General features: G+C 37.9%; 1 protein-coding gene across 6 annotated transcripts in view; it reads right to left on the bottom strand.

Annotated features, from left to right (window-relative positions):
- The window catches only part of CDKL5 (cyclin dependent kinase like 5), a 163,001-nt gene that overhangs the window by 27,787 nt on the left and 113,301 nt on the right, over nucleotides 1–21,913 (bottom strand). For 3 of the 6 annotated variants that reach the window (XM_037822864.1, XM_037822866.1, XM_037822860.1), the window contains 6 exons: nucleotides 21,392–21,472; nucleotides 18,584–18,735; nucleotides 13,075–14,110; nucleotides 9,166–9,267; nucleotides 8,773–8,878; nucleotides 4,105–4,228 (listed from right to left, as the gene is read on the bottom strand). In XM_037822864.1, coding sequence (XP_037678792.1) covers nucleotides 4,105–4,228; nucleotides 8,773–8,878; nucleotides 9,166–9,267; nucleotides 13,075–14,110; nucleotides 18,584–18,735; nucleotides 21,392–21,472 — 1,601 coding nt within the window. The remainder of the gene's footprint in view (nucleotides 1–4,104; nucleotides 4,229–8,772; nucleotides 8,879–9,165; nucleotides 9,268–13,074; nucleotides 14,111–18,583; nucleotides 18,736–21,391; nucleotides 21,473–21,913) is intronic. The other 3 variants (XM_037822863.1, XM_037822862.1, XM_037822865.1) reach the window with 3 other exon arrangements.

Here is a 21,913-nt window from a genome sequence, read left to right as displayed (position 1 = left end):
TCTTTCTCTGTGTTTTGTTTGTTTGTTTACAAACTTTTTTGTGCTGAAAAAAAAAAAATAGCCAAACTATCTTTGACAGAAGATTCTGTACCAGGCAAAAGGATCTGAAACACATGCTTGGGGGCCCCTCTAGAAGTGGGGATCTTGAACCATCCTTTCTTTTGTGTTCCTCCTCCCCTACTTTCCATTTTGGACTAGATCTTCTGTCCTAAAAACTTACCCCATGGCCCCTCTCTCATTTCCCCTCCCTAACCCTACATTTAAGTTTTGGGGTATCTCCACAGCTCTTAAATTATTTATGCAAAAAACCTGAAAAATCTAGGTACACGCCATCACTCATTCCCAACCTTCTGAGTTAAGACCATTCCTTGACATGAGACATGATTCATGCCAAAAGATTAACATCACTGTATTTGGATTGACCAAATTTACCTAATCATCAATCCTAGGATAGAGAGAAATGGGGTGGGGTGGTGGTCCAAGTAGAAACTGGAGATGTGAGATCAAGAAAGGGAAGTTGAATGCATATCCAAGTCACTCAGGAACTTTTGTGCAGGGGCAAGAAACTTATGCCAAAGTGGCTACAAGACTGTTTAATAGGATATGGAAGAATGTAACTCCAAGTTTACTGCTAGAAACCAAAGCTTTGTGTGGAACCTTGAATTTATGGAGAGGAAGTGAGGGTAGCAAGGGTGTATCTGGCTGTTCTTTCCCTAATCCCTTCCCCTCATTCCTGAACTACAGGAGACTGAACCCCTTTAGGCTTCGGTTACCCTATCACTGGGGTATATTTATTTGATGTTGATTTTGTACTTGGTACTTCCTTTCCCTTCTGCTATCATTTTGTAACACATACTGACCCTTTCCCCTTCCCCTCTTTTCCCTGGGATAAGAGAATGAATACATAAAGACTTACTGGTACGGAAGAAAAAAAAAAAGGGAAAAGAAAAGGTTAATGGGAATACCAAGGATGTAAAAATATGTACCGTAGGCCCAAGTGTTCCTGAAACTCATTAGGAACTGCCAATTTAAAACACCATTGCAAGTTCTAAGCTCTGAGGCAAAAGTTTTGTAATATATTATAACCAATAAAATAATTGGCTTTGGGACTCAGAATGATCATGCATTTACACTTTTGAAAGAAAGAAAACTTTGACATGATGGAATGAGTGAGAATGTAATGATGAAAAGTTAAAAATTCTTTAAATGCAGTGTTGTACAGCTGGGAATAGCACTCTCACCCCAATGATAGACTAAGTCTAGGTCCTGGGAATTTAACTGGTAAGTTTCTTATGAAAAATACTTTGGGGATTAAGGAGACGAAACCCATTTGCATGGGACCTAAAGACAGACTGCCCTAAACTAAATTCCAGGTCACATCATTCAGTCATATGAAGATTCCAGGGAACACAGCATAACACTATAGTTCACTGGAATCACAAAAGCACACGTTAGGAATGAAAGGAGTCTCAGAAAGTGTCTACTACAGACAGCAACACTATTTTGAATATTCCATAACTTACAGAAGTGAAAAGAATTATATGCTTATGATATAGCCTATGCCCTTCCTCTGGTATCTATATATAACCTAGAAACACAGAATATTCAGATTAACAGACAGAAGTCTGAACCAATCAGAATGAAAGTCTAACAATATAAAGGGTGAGTAGTAAAAATGCTTTCTGCCAAGCCACCAAATCTCCAAAGGGATAGTATGCGTGAGAAAGACTCAGAGAAAGACAAAGAGAGAGAGACACTACTGGGACACAAGCAATGGAAAATCTGTGTGTTGTACATAGGAATGAAGACTGAGCTAAAGTCAGGAAGAGACCTGAACATTTACAACCTGTACTGAGCCAAATGGGTAAGAATGTGCCCTATTATTTGCCTCATTTGTGCATTCTGGACTCTGCGATTCCACCTGGTACACTCAACAGCTGTGTGCTGAGCTAACTGTACAGGCAGCAGATGGGTCTATGAAGAGCAGCACAGGGGAAGGATAAGTAGGTGATTCAAATAAATTTTAGGGATGTAGGCTTTGAGAAGGACCACCATCTTGTCATGTAGGCACATTACCCACAGCAGCAGCAGCTCTGATAAAAACAGTATTGGGGGTGGGGGGCTGGGAGGGTACGGTGCAGGGAGCACCATCATGGAACTCAAATGTTACCTAACACAACAGCTCTTCCCAAAAGGGATCAAGAGAAAAGAGAGAATTCAAAAGATTCACCTAAATAAAGGAAGGAATTAAAGCTAGCTTAATCAAAGCCACCCAACATTTACCGGGTGCTTTATATGTGCCAGGCCCTGTGTTAAATGTTGCAGAGAAAAATAAAACAAGGAGCCTGATGTGACATCAGACACATGAGCTGCTCACAGACTCATGGTGGGAGACTCACAGATTTGACAGGAGAGAGAGGAAGTGGCACAGCGAGACTGCAGAGCTTTCAGTACAATCCCTCTGGGAGCAGCAGGGAAGATGAGCTCAAGAGGTGAGGGGTATTACTCTGTGACACTCTCTCTGCCCCCTCCCCTCCTCTGGCAGTATAACCTAGGTGGCCAGCTAACGTCTGAGAAGAGAAAGTCAGTGAATAATTCTATGAGTTATAGTGACAAGTGAGTAATGGATACCAATCTATTGATAACTTTAGAAGAAGGCGGCTGGGATTGGGCAAGTGACTTACAACAATTCTTAGTTTAACTACTGAGGTTTCAAACTAATTTGGTCTACTGTTTAAGTGTAAATTTCTTAACCCAATTTTGACAGTAGTCTTTCTAAATGTATGTATACAATTTACCTTTTAAAGCAAAGTAAAAGCAGCCTATCTTATAAACATACACTCTACACAGATATCTATTATATGTATGAAACCATAAGGGCTAGAAATGATTTTCCCACCAGGGCCTGAAAAAAGAACAGAAATACCCATCTCCCCTCCACTTCCTTCTCCCTCTGTTCACTGTATTGTTACCTGGGACTATTTCCTGCACTGACAACCTCAGTATTAATGGTTAACATTGTGTATAAAAGAAGAATCAGCAGGCTCTGAAAGAGGGTGGAGGTGTTATCCTATTAGTAATTTGACTGCATTAACTATTTTTCTTGTTCTGAGATTTGGCTCATCTCCCAGTTTTTAATTGGGTTCTGGATAGCGGAGACGGTCAGAATAACATCTCTGGATATTAAACTACAAGTTCTATTTATTACTTCAAAATGAGACACAATAAGAGCCTGATTTTTCCACTGAAGAAATGTGTACATCATACAAATATTCTCTTCCTAAAAGAAATTTAAAGTACTGCTATCAAAGAGAAACAAACTGTGCTTAGGAAAGTCATAATTTAGGAATAGCATATCACTCTTTCTAAATTATGTTTCTGTAACAGTTATCAAATTGTGCATTTCTCTCAAATATACACAATATGGCAAACAAATTAGAGCTCTCATTCAAGAAAAATATTCAAGATGAGTCAAGCTTAGTTAATGACTTAGACTAAAAGTTAGATTTGATGCATGAAGAAGACATGTCATGACAACACTATCATGAGGGGGAGCGGGAGCAGAAGAATATAGCTAATTAATGCCTGTCATTTCCAGAACTCTCTCAGCCTTCTAACAGCAATACCATAGGTGAGGATGATCAATGAAGACTTGGCTGAAGTTCAACAAACCGTGCCCCTAATTCTTCCTAAAACAACTTTTTAGATTTCTACACATATCCATATCTAAACAGGCTTCATTCAAACTGATTACCAAACAACAAAACAAAACAAAACAGTGAAAAGTACATTACTAATATGGACCACCTCACATTTGGATTTAATTTTGATATAGGACTATATCAATCTATAATTGATGCTCTTTTAAATGATCATCACTTCATTATGCAATGACCAAGAAAAAAAAATTCCTTCTGTACTCCCACAACTCCTTAGTATGTAGAAAAGATATACTATACATTAACCTAGAGCATAGGTACAACTTCTTCTGTTACCTGTGTTGACAAGTTTCAGGTGTGGCTTTGACAAGCAGTGAAATGACAAATATATTTGAACTCTTAAATCTACAATTGGAAAAAAGAAGAGCAGAACCAAAATACTCACCATGGATCGAATGCTGTTTGTCTTTTTGAGTGGTTAGTTCCAGAACTGCTCTCTGATGGTAATGAAGAAACTCTGTTTGAAACATTATTTTCATGGAAAGAATTATCTGGACGTGGAGATGGCACTAAATAAAGAAAAAGAAATTCACTGAATAAAGCAGTGATCAGTGCTCTTTTGATCAAAGCGGTTCCCACATTATTCTATTGCATTTTCTCTTTCTAACACAAATAAAACAATCAAATATGTAAAAATCGTCATCTTTCACATACCTTTTGTTTTCTGAGGGTAGAGGCATTCCAGAAAACATCCCCTTGCTCCACCACTGCTTAGAACATTAACTTTCAGTGGTCAGTTAACACCAGGCAATATGTATTCAAAACATATACCTGACCTGTCAACAGATACACTGAAGAACACTGTAGGATATTTAAAAGTATGAACATCATAACCCTTTCACCACCCCCCGCCACTATTGTGACATTCGTTGAAGCTGAGGTTTTCTAACATTGTAGACCCAACTCTGCAAACATCTGTTCTTAATCTGAAGTGATTCTTAACAATATGTATGATGGAATGTACAAACTACAGTTTAAGCATTGACATTTGGAAGGGAGCATCAATGTTTTATTTTAACTCAATTAAAGAATTCAGTTATTTGCACAAATATATTATTTTTCTCTAAGTTCCCAATCCAGGAATGAACAGAAGGATAAACTACAATGTATGTGAGTAAACACTTTTTTGCTTTTGAGGGGGGAGTGGTGTATAACCTTTTTGTATCAATTTCTAAGCTTGTTACTAAATCAAAATGTGCTGCAAATTTCATCATAAAAGGAGTATACAGGTTGTATATCAAGATAAATGACATCATTTCATTTGACTCTTGGCCAGTAGGAATGAAAATGGGAAGTATTTTGGAAACATCTGTAATTTCAATAACACTATTAAATCTTCATCTAGTTAGATGTAGTAGTACTGAAATTACAGGTATTTCCTGAGTTTCATCTAGTTAAATCCTTTCCTTCTATTTCTAGACTTGACAAAATTGAAATGCTCTGGCACACGATTAATACATGAAAATTGGTTGTGTTTCTATACACCAGTGATAAACAATTCAAAAAGGGGACAAGAAAACAATTCCATTTACAATAGCATCTAAAATAAAATATCTAGGAATAAATTTAACAAAGGATGTGAAAATGTGTACACTGAAAACTATGAAACATTGCTGAACGAAATTAAAGAAGACCTAAATAAATGGAAATACATCCCATGTTCATGGACTGGAAAACTTAATATCTTTGTTAAGATGTCAAAATGTCCAGCAGTTTTGCAGAAACAGAAAATTCAATCCTCAAATTCATATAGAACTACAAGGGGCCCCGAACAGCCAAAACAATCTTGATTCCAAACTTACTACAAAGCTACAGTAATCAAAACCGTGGGATACTGGCATAATGACAGACATATAGACCAATGGAATAGAATTGGAAGTTCAGAAATTAACCCACATATATATGACCAATTTTCAACAAGGGTGCAGTGGTGGAAAGGACAGTGTCTTCAACAGGTAGTGCTGGGAAAACTGGATATTTATATGCAAAAGAATGAATTTGAACCCCTACTTTACACCATACACAAAAATTAACTAAAAATGGTTCCTAGACCTAAATATAAGAGCTAAAACCATAAAACTCTTAGAAGAAAACACATGGGCAAATTTGTCTGACCTTGCATTTGGCAATGGATTCTTAGATATGATACCAAAAGCACAAGCAAGCAAGCAAAAAAAAAAAAAAAAAGAATAAGACTTCCTCAAAATTAAAAACTTTTGTGCAATAGGCATTATCAAGAAAGTGAAGACAACCTACAGAGAAAATAGTTGAAAATCATATATTTGAAAAGGGCTTAATATTCAGAATATGTAGAGAATTCCTACATCTCAACAATAAAAAGACAACCTAATTTAAAAATGGGCAAAGGATATGAATAGATATTTCTCCAAAAAAGTTATACAAATGGCCAATAAGCACTTGATAAGATGCTCAACATCATTAGCTCTTAGGGAAATACAAATCAAAACCACAATGAGATACCACTTCACGCCTACTAGGATGGGTATTAAAAAAAAAAAAAACAACAGAAAATAAGTGTTGACAACGATATGGAAAAATGGAATCCACGTGCAATGCAGGTGGGAATGTAAAATGGTGCAGTTACTGTGGAAAACAGTTTGGCAGTTCCTCAAAAAGTTGAACAGAGAATTGCCATATGACCTAGCAATTCCACTCCTAGGTACATACCCCAAAGAAATGAAAACAGGGACTGAGATCAGATACTTGCACACCAATGTTAACAGCAGCATTATTCACATTAGCCAAAAAGGCGCAAACAACCCAAGTTTCCATCAACAGAAGAATGGATAAACAAAATGTGGTATATATTGACAATGAAATATTATTCAGCCATAAAAAGGAATGAAGTCTTGATATACACTACAACATGGATGAAAGTTGAAAATATCATGCTAAGTGAAAGAATCCAGACATAAAAGGGCAAATATTGTATGATTCCACTTATATGAAATATCTAGAATAAGCAAATTCATGGGGACAGAAAGTAGATTACAGATTACGAAGGGATTGGTTGGAGGGGAGGGTATTGGTTGCTTAATGGGCAGTTTCTTTCTGGGTTGATGAAAATGTCTTTGTAATAGGTAGTGGTGAGGTAGCATAACATTGTGAATGTAATTAATGTCACTGAATTGTACATTTTAAAACTGTTAAAATGGCAAATTTAACATTATACATATGTTACCACAATAAAAATAAATTAAAAAAAAATAGAAATGTACTCCTTGCCAGAGGTAGATTTATAAGGCAGACAAATGAGGTGCTTCTCTGATATTAAGCAATTTTATTCACTTGCAATCAAAATAAAACTGTTTCCATAGGTCAAAGACCAATTAATTTAAAACTCCACTAACATTTTATATTAAAGTATATTTTCTAAACATCTCTACGAATGGTAGGTATATGGTGCATTTTGGAAGTAAAACTCTCATTGATAGAAGAAAAAGATTTTGTACAAGCATGCTACCATATTTTGCCTTAATTAACTTTACTCTAAATTAAAATATTAGTCTCATTGCCAATGTCAGAAAAATGGACTTCCTGGCTCAGGGTGGCTTCCCTCCCCTTATCTGCTGAGAACAACCTGCACTCCCCTTCCACCTTTTTGGTGCTGAAGATAATCTTGCATCCTGGGGTCCTCCATCTTCCATTTCAAATCCCTGATCCCCAATTAGACTCTACCCTAGACCCACCACCCTGCCATGATGGAGGAGGGGACTGGCCCAGTTTGGCTGGGGCAGTTGGAAGACGAGAGTAAAGTGAAAGGAGAGATAGCTCAGCCTGCTACACAGGAAAAGAAGTAGAGCAGCCCATTTCCCCCATTACCCCCTCTCCCCCAATCCCAAATGCCCAATCTCTTACCTGTTGAGCATCCTTTGATAGATTCTCATAGGCATCAGGAAAAAATCTGAGTTTCCTAAGATGGTGTTCCAGACTTTCCTTGGTCTGGCCCTTGCCAACTTCTCCGGCTATGAGGAATGAGGAAGAATACCTTCCCCTGGCTGAGCCAGGCAGAGAGAAATTAGAGGAACAGGGGCCAGGTCTGCCTCATGTGATCATAAGATTAGAGTTGGGATCCACAGAGCACCAATAATATGTTCTTTCCAATTAATAAAATTTCTACACACACACACACACACACACACACACACACACACAATTTAGTCTCATAAGATCCTAAAGTAATTGTGGTATCAGAAAAAAATGTATTAAAAGACATATTTAATGCTTTATGCTTTTTCCAAAGGTGGGGCTGGGAGGGAAAAGAGTAGCCTAATCATTCACTATACATTTCGTACTGAATTAACACTTTTATGCATTTATTTAGCTCAAGTTCCTAATTAAAACGATCAAGTGGTTCTCCAGCTGGAGAAGATGGCAAGGGCCAGACCAAGGAAAGTCTGGAACGCCATCTTAGGAAACTCAGATTTTTTCCTGATGCCTATGAGAATCTACCAAAGGATGCTCAACAGGTAAGAGATTGGGGATTTGGGATTGGGAGAGAAGGGGTAATGGGCTGCCCTGCTCTACTTCTTCTCCTCTGTAGCACTTATTAAACCTTTTAATATTGTATGTAATTATTACACTTACTGCCGCTCTCTGCTCACGAGAATGCGAGCTTCATGGCGGTGAAGATCTTCAGCTGTCTTGTTCATTGACATGTCCTAAGCTAGAACAGTGCCAGGGACATAGACCTCTGATAAATATTTTATGACTTAATTGAATGAAAGAGTGATACGGTCAGAATACAACTTCAGAAGGATCATTCCAGTGACTGTTTTGATGGGTACCTTGGAGGTAGAGAGACCAGTTGGTAGTAGCCAGTTCAGAGGCTACTCCAGGTATCCAAGTGAGAAGCCAGGAAGGCCTAAGATAATGGGACCAGAGGTAGGAAAACTGTTGGAAGGCTATAGTGTAGGCAAGAATGATACTGGTTTGAACTTAGTCAAAGCAGTAAAAATGGAGTGGAGGGAACAAGCTGAAGATTCAGTGAGGGAGAGCAGAGAGAGAGAGGAATGCTTAGGGCTGGGCTTACCTCTGTAAAAGCTACCAACTCTCCTCGGAACAGGATCGTTGTACAGATGTCTATTTTCTTTGGGGGCTGTGCCATCATCAGAGTGTGGGTCATGATACACTCCACCCTGAGGCAGGAAACAAGTTTACAAAAATTAAATGATAGATTCATGACAATGTTGCCTATGAACTTAAAACATTGCCCAATCAGTCTATAATTTACCCAATAATCTGTTTAAGACAAAACTCAGAAGGCTATCATGAGGAAAACTACTTGCTTTATAAGCCAATTTAAATTATTTGTGGAAGAGATTGGGTATGAATAAATTTTAAAAGAGAGGTATAATGATGTCAGATGAATCATCTTTACAGGTATAGTTTACAGTAAAATGTAGCAACTTTGAAGAATTCAGACCTCAGACTTCTGACGTGAGTGAAATGAAGAAGTGCCTTCTCTGGAGGACTCTTTAACTGAAGATCTTGCTACAGTCATCTCTGGAGGGAGTTGGTCACCAGGCTGCAAGCAGGTTTTAAAAGGATTTACAAGAGTGTCCTGTTCTCAGGGATGACAATCACCTAAATACAATGGTATTTATTTGGCATAACCAGTACCTTAACAGCTAAAAAAAAATGTTAATTGGCTAACACACATAAAAGAGTGAATCATCTGATGAACATAAAATAAGTCAAACAAATTTCACATAGATGGAAAGTGAAATTCTCATTAAAGTTAAGGTGAACGGGGAATAAGTCTGAAATTAGTCTGAAAATAATTCAATAATTATTTAAAACAAAAAACAAAAACAGAAACAAAAACCTTGCCAATATCTAGACAGTCTAGTACCCATGGTTCTGCACAGCACTCTAATTAGAGATTCGATTAATCCAAAATCTTGCTGGCAGATTTCAGGCTGAGTTCTCCAAAAATGAGCTGCGCACATCCAAAACTATTTTTTTTTTGAAGCACTTAAATGGCAGATTCAGCAGAAAAAAAATGTTCTTCGTATATATCAAGGGATAGAAGAAATACTCAATTTTTGTCTTAAAATTCCCAACTAGTATAGTACACGTACTTGAGTTCCCATCTTAATCTTTTCCAGGATAAAGCCACTTAAATTTAATGTATTTTCTTGACCATAATTACTAGCGTCTCTGGGGAAGCTAATACCTCTCTCTCTCAAGGAAAGGAGTCACAGGCTCGGAACAGCACTGGGTCTACAGTGGTGTTTCACTGAGGGGAAAAAGTAGCATTTTCTACCCTCAGAAAAAAAATTAGGAACAAAATTACCAAGTCATCAGGAGGAATTATTTCTTTTGGGTATCTGTATATTGTGCACAGAAAGTGTTATCTCAGCCTTACATGCAATATCAAAAACATTTTATTTAAAATTCCAAAATATGACTCTCTTTTTATCTCCCACTCACTCTCCAAATGTACTCTGATAGGATTCTAGGCAGGAAAGTATTTAATGTAGCCTTTCTTCTTTACGCTTTGTAATAAAATCTCATTTGAATTTTACCACCTGTACTGTTAACAAAGGCCTCTAGAAATGTATTTTATAAGATAAATTATTTAAATCTAACCTAAGTTCTTAAGTGGCAGGTTGTATCAGCCCAGACCCTCTGGTTTTGAAGGTGCCTCAATATTTTGCATGAGAGTGATTCCCATGATTTACTCACAGCTTTAGTTACTTTCCAACTTTCTGCCATCTTTGTACCATTAAACTTATACTTTCTTGCAGCTTTGCCCTGTATCTCCTGATCTGGACTTAAAATTCAGTAACAGTCTGATATGTGCTTAGCTCATAGAAATTGTTTCTAATTAGCTTATTGCCACTGTGTTCACAAAATCTTTTTTCTGGCATTCTCAAAGAGCTAATCAATTGTCATTTCTCCAAGTTAAGAGTTTTTTGTTTCTCTCACTTTTTCTTGTTCACACTATGCTTAATACTAGATACTTCCCCTGGTTTTGATCACCATCTAATGCCTATAGGCAGCTGCTAGGTTCTAGAGATTTTTCTAGGCTCGGGAGGTTCTCTTCTCTCTACAGTGATTCTTCAAGGGCTCCTCTGATCATTCCTATGACTCCAAATGCAACCTTTGCAAATGTGCACTTCCTGCCCTTTCCTCTCACCTGGGCCCCAGCCACATTTTTCCAACCTCTTAGAGAACACCTCTGCCAAGAGGCCCAGGGACACTTCAAGCTCCACATGTCAGCATGTTAACAGTGGAAAGACTGCTGGCCTAGGGACCTGGAGACTGCCTAATACTCCCAGCTCCGTACACTGGGCAACTCCTTAACTTCTCTGAACCTCACCATGTTCATCTGTGAAATAAAAGGGTTGACTCGGGTGACTTCAAAAATCCTTTCTTCCAGTCCCAAGAGGAGCTCCTAGAAAATGAATCTTGCATTCTTCCCTTTTCCTATATTAAAGACTTCAATTCTAAGTCCCATTGTTTCTACTTTGAAGAAGTCTTAAGATCCACTCTTTCTCTGTCTTCCCACTGGCCCTGACTCAGTCCAGAACATATTCTTCTCACCTCATGCTTGGACTACTGCAGAAGCCACTCCAAATCTTGCAATTTTCACTTTAGCAACATGAAACAAGGTGCAACCCCCAAAGGACATAATGCTATTTAATGTCTCCATTACCCTCCTCCTCCTGGCAATGCTCTTTTCTTCCTTCCCTTCAAGTCTCTTACTTGATGTCCTCTCTACTTTCTTTCCTTAGTTAAATGTCAACCATCCTAGAAGTCTCCACTCAGATGCCACCTCCTCTGGGAGCTTCCCACAACCCCGTCTGGCCTGAGGCTCCTCTCTACCCCTCCGGTACATGTGCCTCAAGCTCAGTCCCAGGTGCACAGCCTCACGATACTGCGACAACCCATCCTTTGGTAAGTGCCCATACACTCCAAGAGGACAGGGACCATATCTTCTTCATCTAATTAGAGCCTATCACGTGCCTAGCTTAGTAAATGCTTGAACACATCTTTACTCTTTCGCCATCTGAAACCTGTCTATACGTTAGCCCAGAGCAAGACCTTTGGCGGCCCCTAAAGCTGTTTCTGATATTGCTCCTGTTCACGGTGATCTCTCCCTATTCTCAATCCTTATAGCCAGTACCATATTAATTTAGTTCTTATTCTTTAATTGTTTTGTGTATAATTTCACCTTCCCTGAGAGAAGGTAAGTTTTCTAAAAGTAAGAACCCTATATTAGACTTTTCTGAATGCCTGAGAATACCCAGCATAGAGGAGGTGTTCAGGATCTAACAACAGCCACCACCATAAGAGAAAACCAGACACTAAAACTTAGTAGACACTTACTCTGTGCTAGGCACTGGGCACAGTGCTTTATGTATACTGATATAGATTATCCTATCTAATCTTCATAACAACCCTCAGGTGAGGAATCAGAGCTACCAGATTACATAATCTTTCCCAAATTTACATACTCAGAAGCAAGTTGCAGAACTGGGATTCAAACCCACATCTGCCTAGCTTCAGAGCCTAAGCTCTTAGCTCCTTTGCTATACTGATTGCTCATTTATTAATATCACCCTCCCCATATTTTCTGGAGTTCTGACATATCCTGAAGAACTTACTTTCATATCCTCTAAAAGAGGAGTGCTTTCCTTATATAAAACCCTTTTCTCCTCCTAACTTTGGCTTTACTGTTTTACTCCACCTTATTTTCTTTGATGCAGGTCAATGTTTCATATCAAGAAAATTTAATTTAAAAACATGTATTCTATTCTAAGAATTTTACTTCCTTTACACAGTTAGTGCCAGTTCTAGATTCTGAAGATCACTAAGCTGGAGGAAGCATTGTGCTAAAAGATTGCCTTGAGATTTCAAGACAATCCAGAAGACTGAAAAGTAGCATTTATCCTGGCCTTAAGTTTTAAATGTACCTATAGCACTATATACATTAAAGAACTTTTAAATTCAGTTAAGATATTAAGTAACATATTAGTAAATGTTTGATTTAAACAAATGTAGTTGGAAGAGATCAGAGAAAACAGACATGAATTCTGAGAGATTGGAAAAACTGACACTGAATTTTGAAAGAATGGAAAAACTAGCCCATATAAGCTGATTAAGTCTGTAATAAAACAAAATAGGATTCCTTCAACAAAATAGGCCAGAAATTTAAGAAAGGAAACATTTCTAAAACCAAACTTGTGAGTTCCCTTAAGTACCAACAATTGATTTAAGTAATTAAATTATTTTTAACAGGTATTTAGTCCTTTGAGTACTGAAGCCCTAAATGTATCCTACCAAGAGAATAAGACCTCCTGCAGTAGGAAAATTGCAGACTGACCCTACTCACATCCTCCGCACCACATTCCCAGGATGAGCCAACAGATCTGGTCAAGGTTCTAAGCTGTACCTGAGGTGATAAGAGCTGCAGGCTGTTGGCTCTGGCAGCCATCCCTTGCCCTATGCTCAAGCTTCCGTCCAAGCCTTTGGCTCTCACTTTGTCTCGGGTCACATACATGGAATGCCTATGAGGACGCTGTTGGGAGGAGAAGGGGCTGGTGTAGCCCAGCCCATAAGAAAAGGACTCATGAGGTGCAGACAGTGAGTGGGAATGGCTGCTGTCCATGTGCTCAGGCAGCTTCAGCTCCTCCATTGTTTTAGAATGCCGGGTTGTGGTTCGGCGTGAGTCAAGAGTACCCTCACTTCGGTTATTTCTCCCCGAAGGGCTGAGCAAAGTTTTCGTGTCGCTGTGCCTGGTGGGGGTTGGGCTGGTGGGAGAGTTCAAGTCCAAACAGCTGGATGGGAAGTACCTACTGGTGTTGGACTCTGCCATTTGGGCTCTGGCTTCAGATAGATTGCTCACAGACTTGGAGTCACTCAATGCCCCATGGCTTTTGGCCTTGGTCCTGTAGGAGGGACTCCTAGAGGACTGGGGAATGGTGTCAATATAGCTATGCCGACTCTGCTTTTCACTGGGCTGTAGTGTTCCAGCTTTGCTCTGCGAGCTTTCTATAAATGAGTGTCGGGTCTGCTGAGATCTGCTGCTTGACTTGAGATACTTTGTACCCGGGCCTTCTGAAGGCTTTGGGTCGATATTAAAATCAAATTCTGTTTTTGACTTGGCTTCCTTAGGGCTGAGAAGGTGTGGTATATTGTTGGTGGTGAGATCTTTGCTGGCAGACCCAGGCTGGCTGCTTGCTTGGTAGGTTTTGGTGTGCATTGGACTAAGGGTAGCTCCAGCAAGATTTCCATTTAGGAAGCTTTCGTTGGCGGGAAGACCTTCGTCAGCCCGGGACAGACCAGCACTTAGGTTCTGGATGTCCTTACTGTTAGATCGGTGGTGAGACTGTAAAGCAGTACTTTTGCTGGCTTGGTTTCTATGTCAAAAAACAAAAGAAGTATGTCAGTTCCCCTAAAAGCAGACACACAAAAAGTTATCACATAAAAAAATAAATGATCAAATAACTAAAAATACTTCAAGGACCCCAAAACACTAACTCTCTCAAACATACTTCTTACAAATCTTACAATCTTATATTCTTATGACATCTTATCAATAACAAGTAACTGACCAATAAGAAGTCAGTTCCTCAGACCAAGTCTGTCTACAACAAAGCATTAGTCTTAAGGAAGTTATTCTGGTATCCTTAAATGCTCAACTAATCTGCTGCCCACATAGTTTCTAACTGATAATCTGGTAAAACACATGCTTTTGCTAGGTTGATATTCATATGTGTGTTATAGAATGGCTGCTAAGAAGAATGTTGAGCTGTAGACAAATTCTACAACTCTTTTGTCTGCTTGAATGTCAGAAGGCAATATTTAGACACAAAGGTTACTGTGTTCTTTAACTTCATCGTATTTGTAAAATTCATACCCTGCCTCAGAAATACATATATATACTTACAGCACATACACACAGTAATTTCTCTTTTGATCACAAAAGAGACATACAGTGTCTCTGTCTCTAGCCTGCAGAGTCCAAGAATAAGAATTCTAGTAACGTACTCAATAAAAGAAAATGATGCTCTAAAAAGAAATGCAAAATGCCTTGTAAGGTTTGTTGAAAACATGATGATTAGTATTTATGTTTTGGAGAAGTGGCAATGACTTTAGGCTCTTGAGATACCTCTTTGTAACACTAAACAGGAATCTAACTGGAACGCAGAGATTTGAAAGAGTTCATTTCTCTCCAAAAGACACAACTTACTCTCTTCCTCATTTCACACTTTATTATTCCAAACAAACTGAGGCTTTCATTAGGAATTAAAGTTTCATTTCATACTTGGTTTAAAGTAAAAAACATAAATCCAGAAGAAAACCTTGTCCATTGTTTGAATGCTGAAACTTGACATCAGAGCAAGGTCAGTTTGTTCTATTTTAACTATTTAAAGGAACAAATTTTAGTTTGAGATAGGTTAGAATGCTCTTAAATGAATAATCATTTACACAATTTCCTTTTTAATACACATTTGGAAAATTTTGTTGCATATATCACTATTGCTAAAGATGGTTTGATTTGGGAGAGTTTTGCTCCCATCGTGTACAACTCGGAAGAAAAGTCACATTTGTTTTTCTGTAAAATTATGCCTTCCAATTTTCCCTATGAGAAGCTGCAAGCTCAGGCCTCAAATGTAAGGGCCTTTTTCCTATCTTCCTGTCTTTCGGGCAGTAATCTCTGCCAGAAGTTTACTTGAGGGTGTTACAAAATCTCATCTCCAAAATGCAATCACTAATCTCTCCCACTTAGATCACAAGAATCACAGTATTAAATAAGACAACTTAAATATGAACCAACTAAAAGGCAAATCCCAGTCCTAGAAAGAAATTACAAAGAAAGGAAAGTTAAGTTTCGCCTTCTGTTATATAACGACAACAGTCTATCCCCAGATCAAGGAAGGACAGTTCCAGTTTAAGGCATGAGGTTTTAAACCATTAGAGTTGTTTATCAACTTATATATCAGTAACTAAAGTATCTCAGCAACTTTTCAAAAACCCAAATGATGACAAATAGTCTCAACTATAAATAGATCTGAGTAAGTGTGTCAGTTATTCTCCATTTGCCTAAACCCAATCCACTCTCCACCCTTCTCTGCCCTGTCATGTGCCTTAGGAGCTCAACTCTGTGGTCTGCATCAGCCAGGCTCACTTGCTGGCTAATTTCTGGTTGGGCTTAGTCAATGGATGCCAAAACAAGGGGCTGGGGGATGTCCTCCCTGCTCCTCCCCAGCATCGACATTGTATCTCAGGCCAGAGCTGTATCCCTCCAAAATAAACTCCCATAGTGGGGCTTCTCCTCCCAGCTCCAACTCTCCTTGGGTTCTGGTGACCCTATTTTCTCCCCTCTCTCCTTCAGGCCCAGAAATAGTAATGGCAGAGAGATAAATAATATACACAGTTATTGTGAACTAACCTAAGCTCAAAAGAAAACCAGAAAGAGACAGAGACAAGTGATGACAGCTGCTGGAGCTTTTGAAACCTTTAGAAACTCTGCTATCACTGCTGAGCACAAACCTACAAGAGATCTTAGGAGAAAATATTTATAGCAACATAAGATGCCATTTCTAACATGAAAAAGGAGGCTATAATGTTAAGGTAGGAACATTTGTCAAAGCTTTAGGTTTTCTATAAATGTGCAGAGAGCCTAAATTGCTATTCTGAAAGTTTCTGTCTCAGTATTAATCTGAAGCCACTGAGCTCTGCACATAATTCCTAAATAGAAAGGGCATCATATCATCTTCAAATAGGAGCTCTGCCAAAGTACCATAAAAAAATAGCTTCAAAAATTCCATAGTTCTCTTTGACACAAAACTGTTAAGGAATCTGGGTTAAAAACCTTCTTAAGTGGCTGGCAGTATCCATACATAGACAGATAAAAGGTAAATCTCTTTAGATAAAATAATGTTCAAAAGCAAATGCCAAAGATGCAAAGCTCCATTTTGATGGGGAAGGTTGGTAAATCAGGACTGAAGAGAGTGGCAGTGTGGAGCAGGCTGGAGCACTAGGATGCCACGAACCAAGTGAGCATAACCTCAGGAGGTTCTGAAGGGTCTGAAGGAGACTTAGGAGAGTCCACTACTTCTCCTATATGGAAATTGACTTGGAAGATGGAAGACCAGGGTCGGGGGTGGGGGTGGGGGTAGGCAGTGTGTGTCCAGGGACAAGACAGGGATGTATGTAAGTGACAACCAATGTGATAAGGTGCTGTGAACATCTTTAAAATGGTCCTGGGAAGTCTGAGGGAGCTACAGTCAATGTTGAGATTCAAACTAGAATTACTGTCCCTAATGAGAAGAGCTTCCATGAAGTAAATATGGACCATAGACAAGTTTGGAGATAATGCCCCAGATACATGTAAATGAGGTAAAATAATTCCTAGAGAAACCATTTAGGACTTTTTCTCTAATATATTCAATACATTTAAAGTCCTAAAAATCAATTTTTCCAGATAATTTTATTAATTTATAATTTCTATTCTCGTCTACTTCCTAAGAGGAAGAGCTCCCCTCCCCTTTTTTTAAAATCCTGAACATAAACTAGAAGAGTCAAGTGATAATTAAGGTAGAAGGGAGACAAAAGTATCTGTACTGAGAGCGAACCTAGATAAGGCACAGGAATAAGGTGAACCAAGCAAAGGAGCAACCAAATGATGAATATTATTCCTTGACTTGGTGTACTAAAATCTCATGGAAACAAACAACAAATTCAACACCGACTTGGTTAAATAAAATTTGAAACTGCTTCCAGGCCTTCTTGGAAAAAATAAAATCAGCTAAGAATGGCTACAAGAGATGAGGGAGACAATAACTGAAAGCAGTCATTTCAAAGAACACAAACAGCTATAAAATGCAATCACTATCACTGTTAAACAAGAGAAAATATGGAATAAATGGTTATCACCAATTTATGGATGCTCTCACAGGTCTAAAAAATACCAGGTCTTGAGCTTTAAAAATTCCTCTCTATTAAGAATAATTGTTCTATATGGAGGGGAAATTGGGGAGGGGGGGTTTATATTAAGAAAGCTTCATATTAAGAATTACTTCCTATTTCTCTTATCATAGATGAGAGGAAATATTTCATATCCCCCTTGATGTAAGCAACACCAAATGACAAGACCAGCTTCTTGGGAGATGAAGGAAGATGGAGATTATATCCAGGACACCGTCCTCTTGGGTCAGTTTAAGGCAATACAAATGCATCCAACAGAATCAGGGTATGTCAGGTCTGGAAAGAATCTGATTCTATGATCCAATCCCTTGGTGGTGGTTATATTTTTCAGGAAACAGAGTTTTTAAAGATTGTGCTGAAAAATTATATTAAAAACCACCAATTTTAATCACTATCTACCCAAGTGACTTCACTATTTCCATATTCTTTTGAAAAATTAATTTCTCAACAAGAGCAACAAAATCAAACCCTTCTACAGAGCCAGACTTAATTCGTTCAACTGCGAAGATTGTCCTTGTTACCTTCCCACCCACCTGTTTGGCATCCTCTTTTCTCTGGAGGAATTCCCTTGCCTTTACCCATCCTTCTTCCTTCAGGCACAACCTGGTCCCATTTACACAGCTCTTGAGGCTGGAAACCTCCCTAGTTTCTAACCTAATGTTACCTTTCCCAGGGAATGCATAGGTTTCCATAAAATACTTGTTAAAGATAAGAAAGCCTTTAAGACCCACACAACTCTTTAATTGTGGTTCTGAATCATATAATAAGCCTAAGAAAGATATTTTTGAATAAATAGGGCTTTCCTTCTTTTTTCTAATTGCATCATTTAAGCAGCCACCTCCTCTACCTACTTGTAAGACCAACACTGCATCTTTATTTCCCTAAAAGGGAGTATTTACCTATTAGACAATGTGTTGCTTTCCACGTGGTAAGGTTTTCTTTTTGCTGACCTTGAAGGGGAACGATCCAAAAGTCTCTGGGTTTGAAATGTAGGGTGATTCAAACACTGTTCTGTCAAGTATCTGTCAGCTGGATCCAACTTCAGTAAGTTCTTAGGAAATAAAGTTCAGGATTGAAAAGAATATTACAAAGTTAAACTTAAATTCTGATAAAAAGTCTTATTTCTTTTTCTTATGAAATAAATACATGGTCATTGCAGATTCTAGCCAACACAGTTCAGAAAAAAGACTACCTAAATCACCCATAATCCCACCATTGTTTTTCCCTCAGAGAGATTAACATTCATGATGACTCAGACACAACTCTGAAATTATCTTGATTCTTTCTTCTTCCTTATTAGAGAACAAAAACTGTATCGGTGTGTAAACCAATTTTGGTCTCACTGACAGTAAAACAGTTAACATTCAAATGGTTTCAACTGTAAGATACTAGTTAAAAACAAAGGGAAGTCTGCCCCTGAATGGCCTTTTACATTAGAAGTACACATGGACTTTTATAAGCCAAATATCTACTAACAATAGTTGTATTTTAATTTATTTAAGATTATCAATAGTAGAAATTACTGTACACATACCCAAAGAACTATGTTTATATTTATGAGTAAAGCTATTACTTTTCATATTACCTAAAGAGATGAGCTCATATGAGGAAAGTATGAAACTTACCCAGTAAAGAGTTTCTAAAATTCAATATTTTGAGGAAAAACAACAGAATTGTCATTTTTTACTATAATGAAGCCAATATAATTATTGTAGCTATTCTTAACATTATTAGGAGCTAATAATAACAATAATTAATTCTCGTGACTTGTATCCCCACTAAAATGGCTAATGTGAACAGATGCAGGATGAGACAGCCATTTTTAAATACGGCCAAAAGCATCAAGACAGATTTAGAGAATGGCAAAGAGAATGTATTTCTTCATGCGAGGATAACTGGTGTTATTCATTTTTTAAAACTCATTTTCAAAAATAGGTAGAAGACAATAGGAACGATTCTACCTACATAATGTTCAATAACAAGGCAATATTAATCTTTGGTGACAGAAGTTGGAATAGTTTCTGGGAGTGGGGAGGAACAGGGGTGTAAAGCCTAGGGGAAGTCATGAGGGAGGCTTCTGAAGTGTTAATTTTCTATGTCTTGATCTGGGTGGGGTTACATGGATATGTTTACATTCTAAAAATTAATTGAGATGTACACTTATAATTTGTGCACCTTCTAAATATACATTTCAATAAAAATGTTCACTTCATGTTCAAAAAGTTTGAGGGTAAATATATTAAGTGAATAGAAATTAGAATGTTTAACTTCCAAACTAGTAGAAATGCAAAAAGAGTCAGCTCCCTTTCTTTCTACTTTTATCTCTTCTAGCTTTTACTAGGTACCATATACTGGAAATTACACTTGGTGGTGAGTTAACAAAAAAGTTCAATTATTTTTAACTAAAAGAAGACAAAAGGCAGAAAACATGAGATATTTAATTTATTAATTTCCTAATTTATTCTAATTACATTCAAAAAATTACTAAATAACTAAGGCCTTGATCAATACGTATCAATTGCATGAAACAGTGTATTGGCAAAGCTTAACTGATTTAAATGATAATTTATGCCTAATTAAACTGAAAGAGCCTTGAGGGTTCTTTTATCACAACATTTCTCGATCTGTGTTCAGAAGAACACAAGTGTTTTAGAGTTTTATTTAAAAAAAAAAGGATTCAGTATTTAATTAAATTTGGGAAATGCTGCGTGAGACAGAAATGTTTCTTTACTTTGGGATTTCTGAAAGCCTTTATAGGTTAATGAATATTGTGAATCTCTACGAAAGGTTATACAGTATGTGGCCTTTCCCAACCGCCACACCCCCCTCCCCCACCTCCACCCCCACACCTATTTACACAGTGTTCCTTGGAACACAGATTAACATAGTTTAAAGCGCAGCAAAGTTTTCAGAGTGCTGCTCCACAATTTCCAACTGTGCTAAGTATGCATTTAAAGGCTTCACACAGTGTAAGCTCCACTGATTTTGACAGGTGATTGAATGGGCAATAAAACAAAATTGATCCATCAACAAGTATTTATTCAAGGTCTACTATCAAACAACCAATACTTGCTTATGCACTGGCTGGCTGCAATGAAAGCTAGGGAAATAGGAAAAACAGTTCTCATTCAAGGGGATCTCTACTGGGGAAGAAAAACTTGAAAAAAAAATTAGAGAAAGTTTTTAATAGTCCGGAGCAGGAAGACCTTCTGTACAGGGGGCCTGGCATGAGGAGGATGACTCAGGTCATGGCAGTAGCAGTGATCCTGATGTGTCCAAAGCAGAGCCAGAAAGAGCCAAGCCATCTTGAGGAAGAGGCCAAGTTAGAAAAGAGCAGAATTGGGTATAAGTGAGAAAATCTATATAGCTCATGGAAGTCCTAAATACCATATATACAAATTTTTAGAATCTCTTTACTTCCAATATTAGTTGTAAGATGTGTTTTAAATCACTATGCCTGAGCAGCTCTTGAATGCTAACAGATTTCTATTATTCTGTCCATTTTAGGAAGGTAATTTAGGTATTGCATGGTCCTGTTGTAATTTTAAATAAATTGCATGCCTTTTTACATGACCCAGACCCCTATTATTCACCATCTATTAGCAGAACATTTAATTCATAAAAGTAGGCTATGGTTGCATATAGACACAAGAGAGTCATGAACCGAAAGACATTTTATATAGACACACAACATCAACTTGTCCCACCTTCATTAAGTCAAGTAAAACACTATTTAAAATCCCAAGGTATCTTCTCTCCAATGACTGAGGATGGTTAACAGCTGGGAACTGTAAGAACAACATGAGAGAAATGTTAGCATGTGGGGAAGGATCCATGTGTGCCTGTGCCTATGAGTATTGGGCAAGGTAGCAGATGCGTAGAAGTTACTGCCTCAGTTCCATTAAAAGTCAAATCTATTTCATATCTATATTACTTTTGGTGTCTATGGATTTTAGGTATGGATTAATAGGATTGGGTGTTAAGTAACAGAAAAACTCAGTTGAAAGATATCTAAATCTAGGCAGACAATACTGAAACGTGAAACAAACTAAAATATAAAAATTTGAAATGGTATACTGGTTTCTGTTTAGAATAAAGACAATTCTTAATTACCGGCAGTTAATGAGGGACTAGCAGAAGGGATATGATAAGACACCAGATAGTGAAAAGAGAAAAAGGCAGCGAGAGGCCAGTACCTGAAAGACCACAGAAGTGGAGATGGTGAATTT

Source organism: Choloepus didactylus, chromosome Y, assembly GCF_015220235.1.
Source record: "Choloepus didactylus isolate mChoDid1 chromosome Y, mChoDid1.pri, whole genome shotgun sequence".
Taxonomy (NCBI): Eukaryota; Metazoa; Chordata; class Mammalia; order Pilosa; family Megalonychidae; genus Choloepus; species Choloepus didactylus.
The sequence above is the reverse complement of the archived record's forward strand: the minus strand, read 5'-3'. Positions and strand labels throughout refer to the sequence as shown.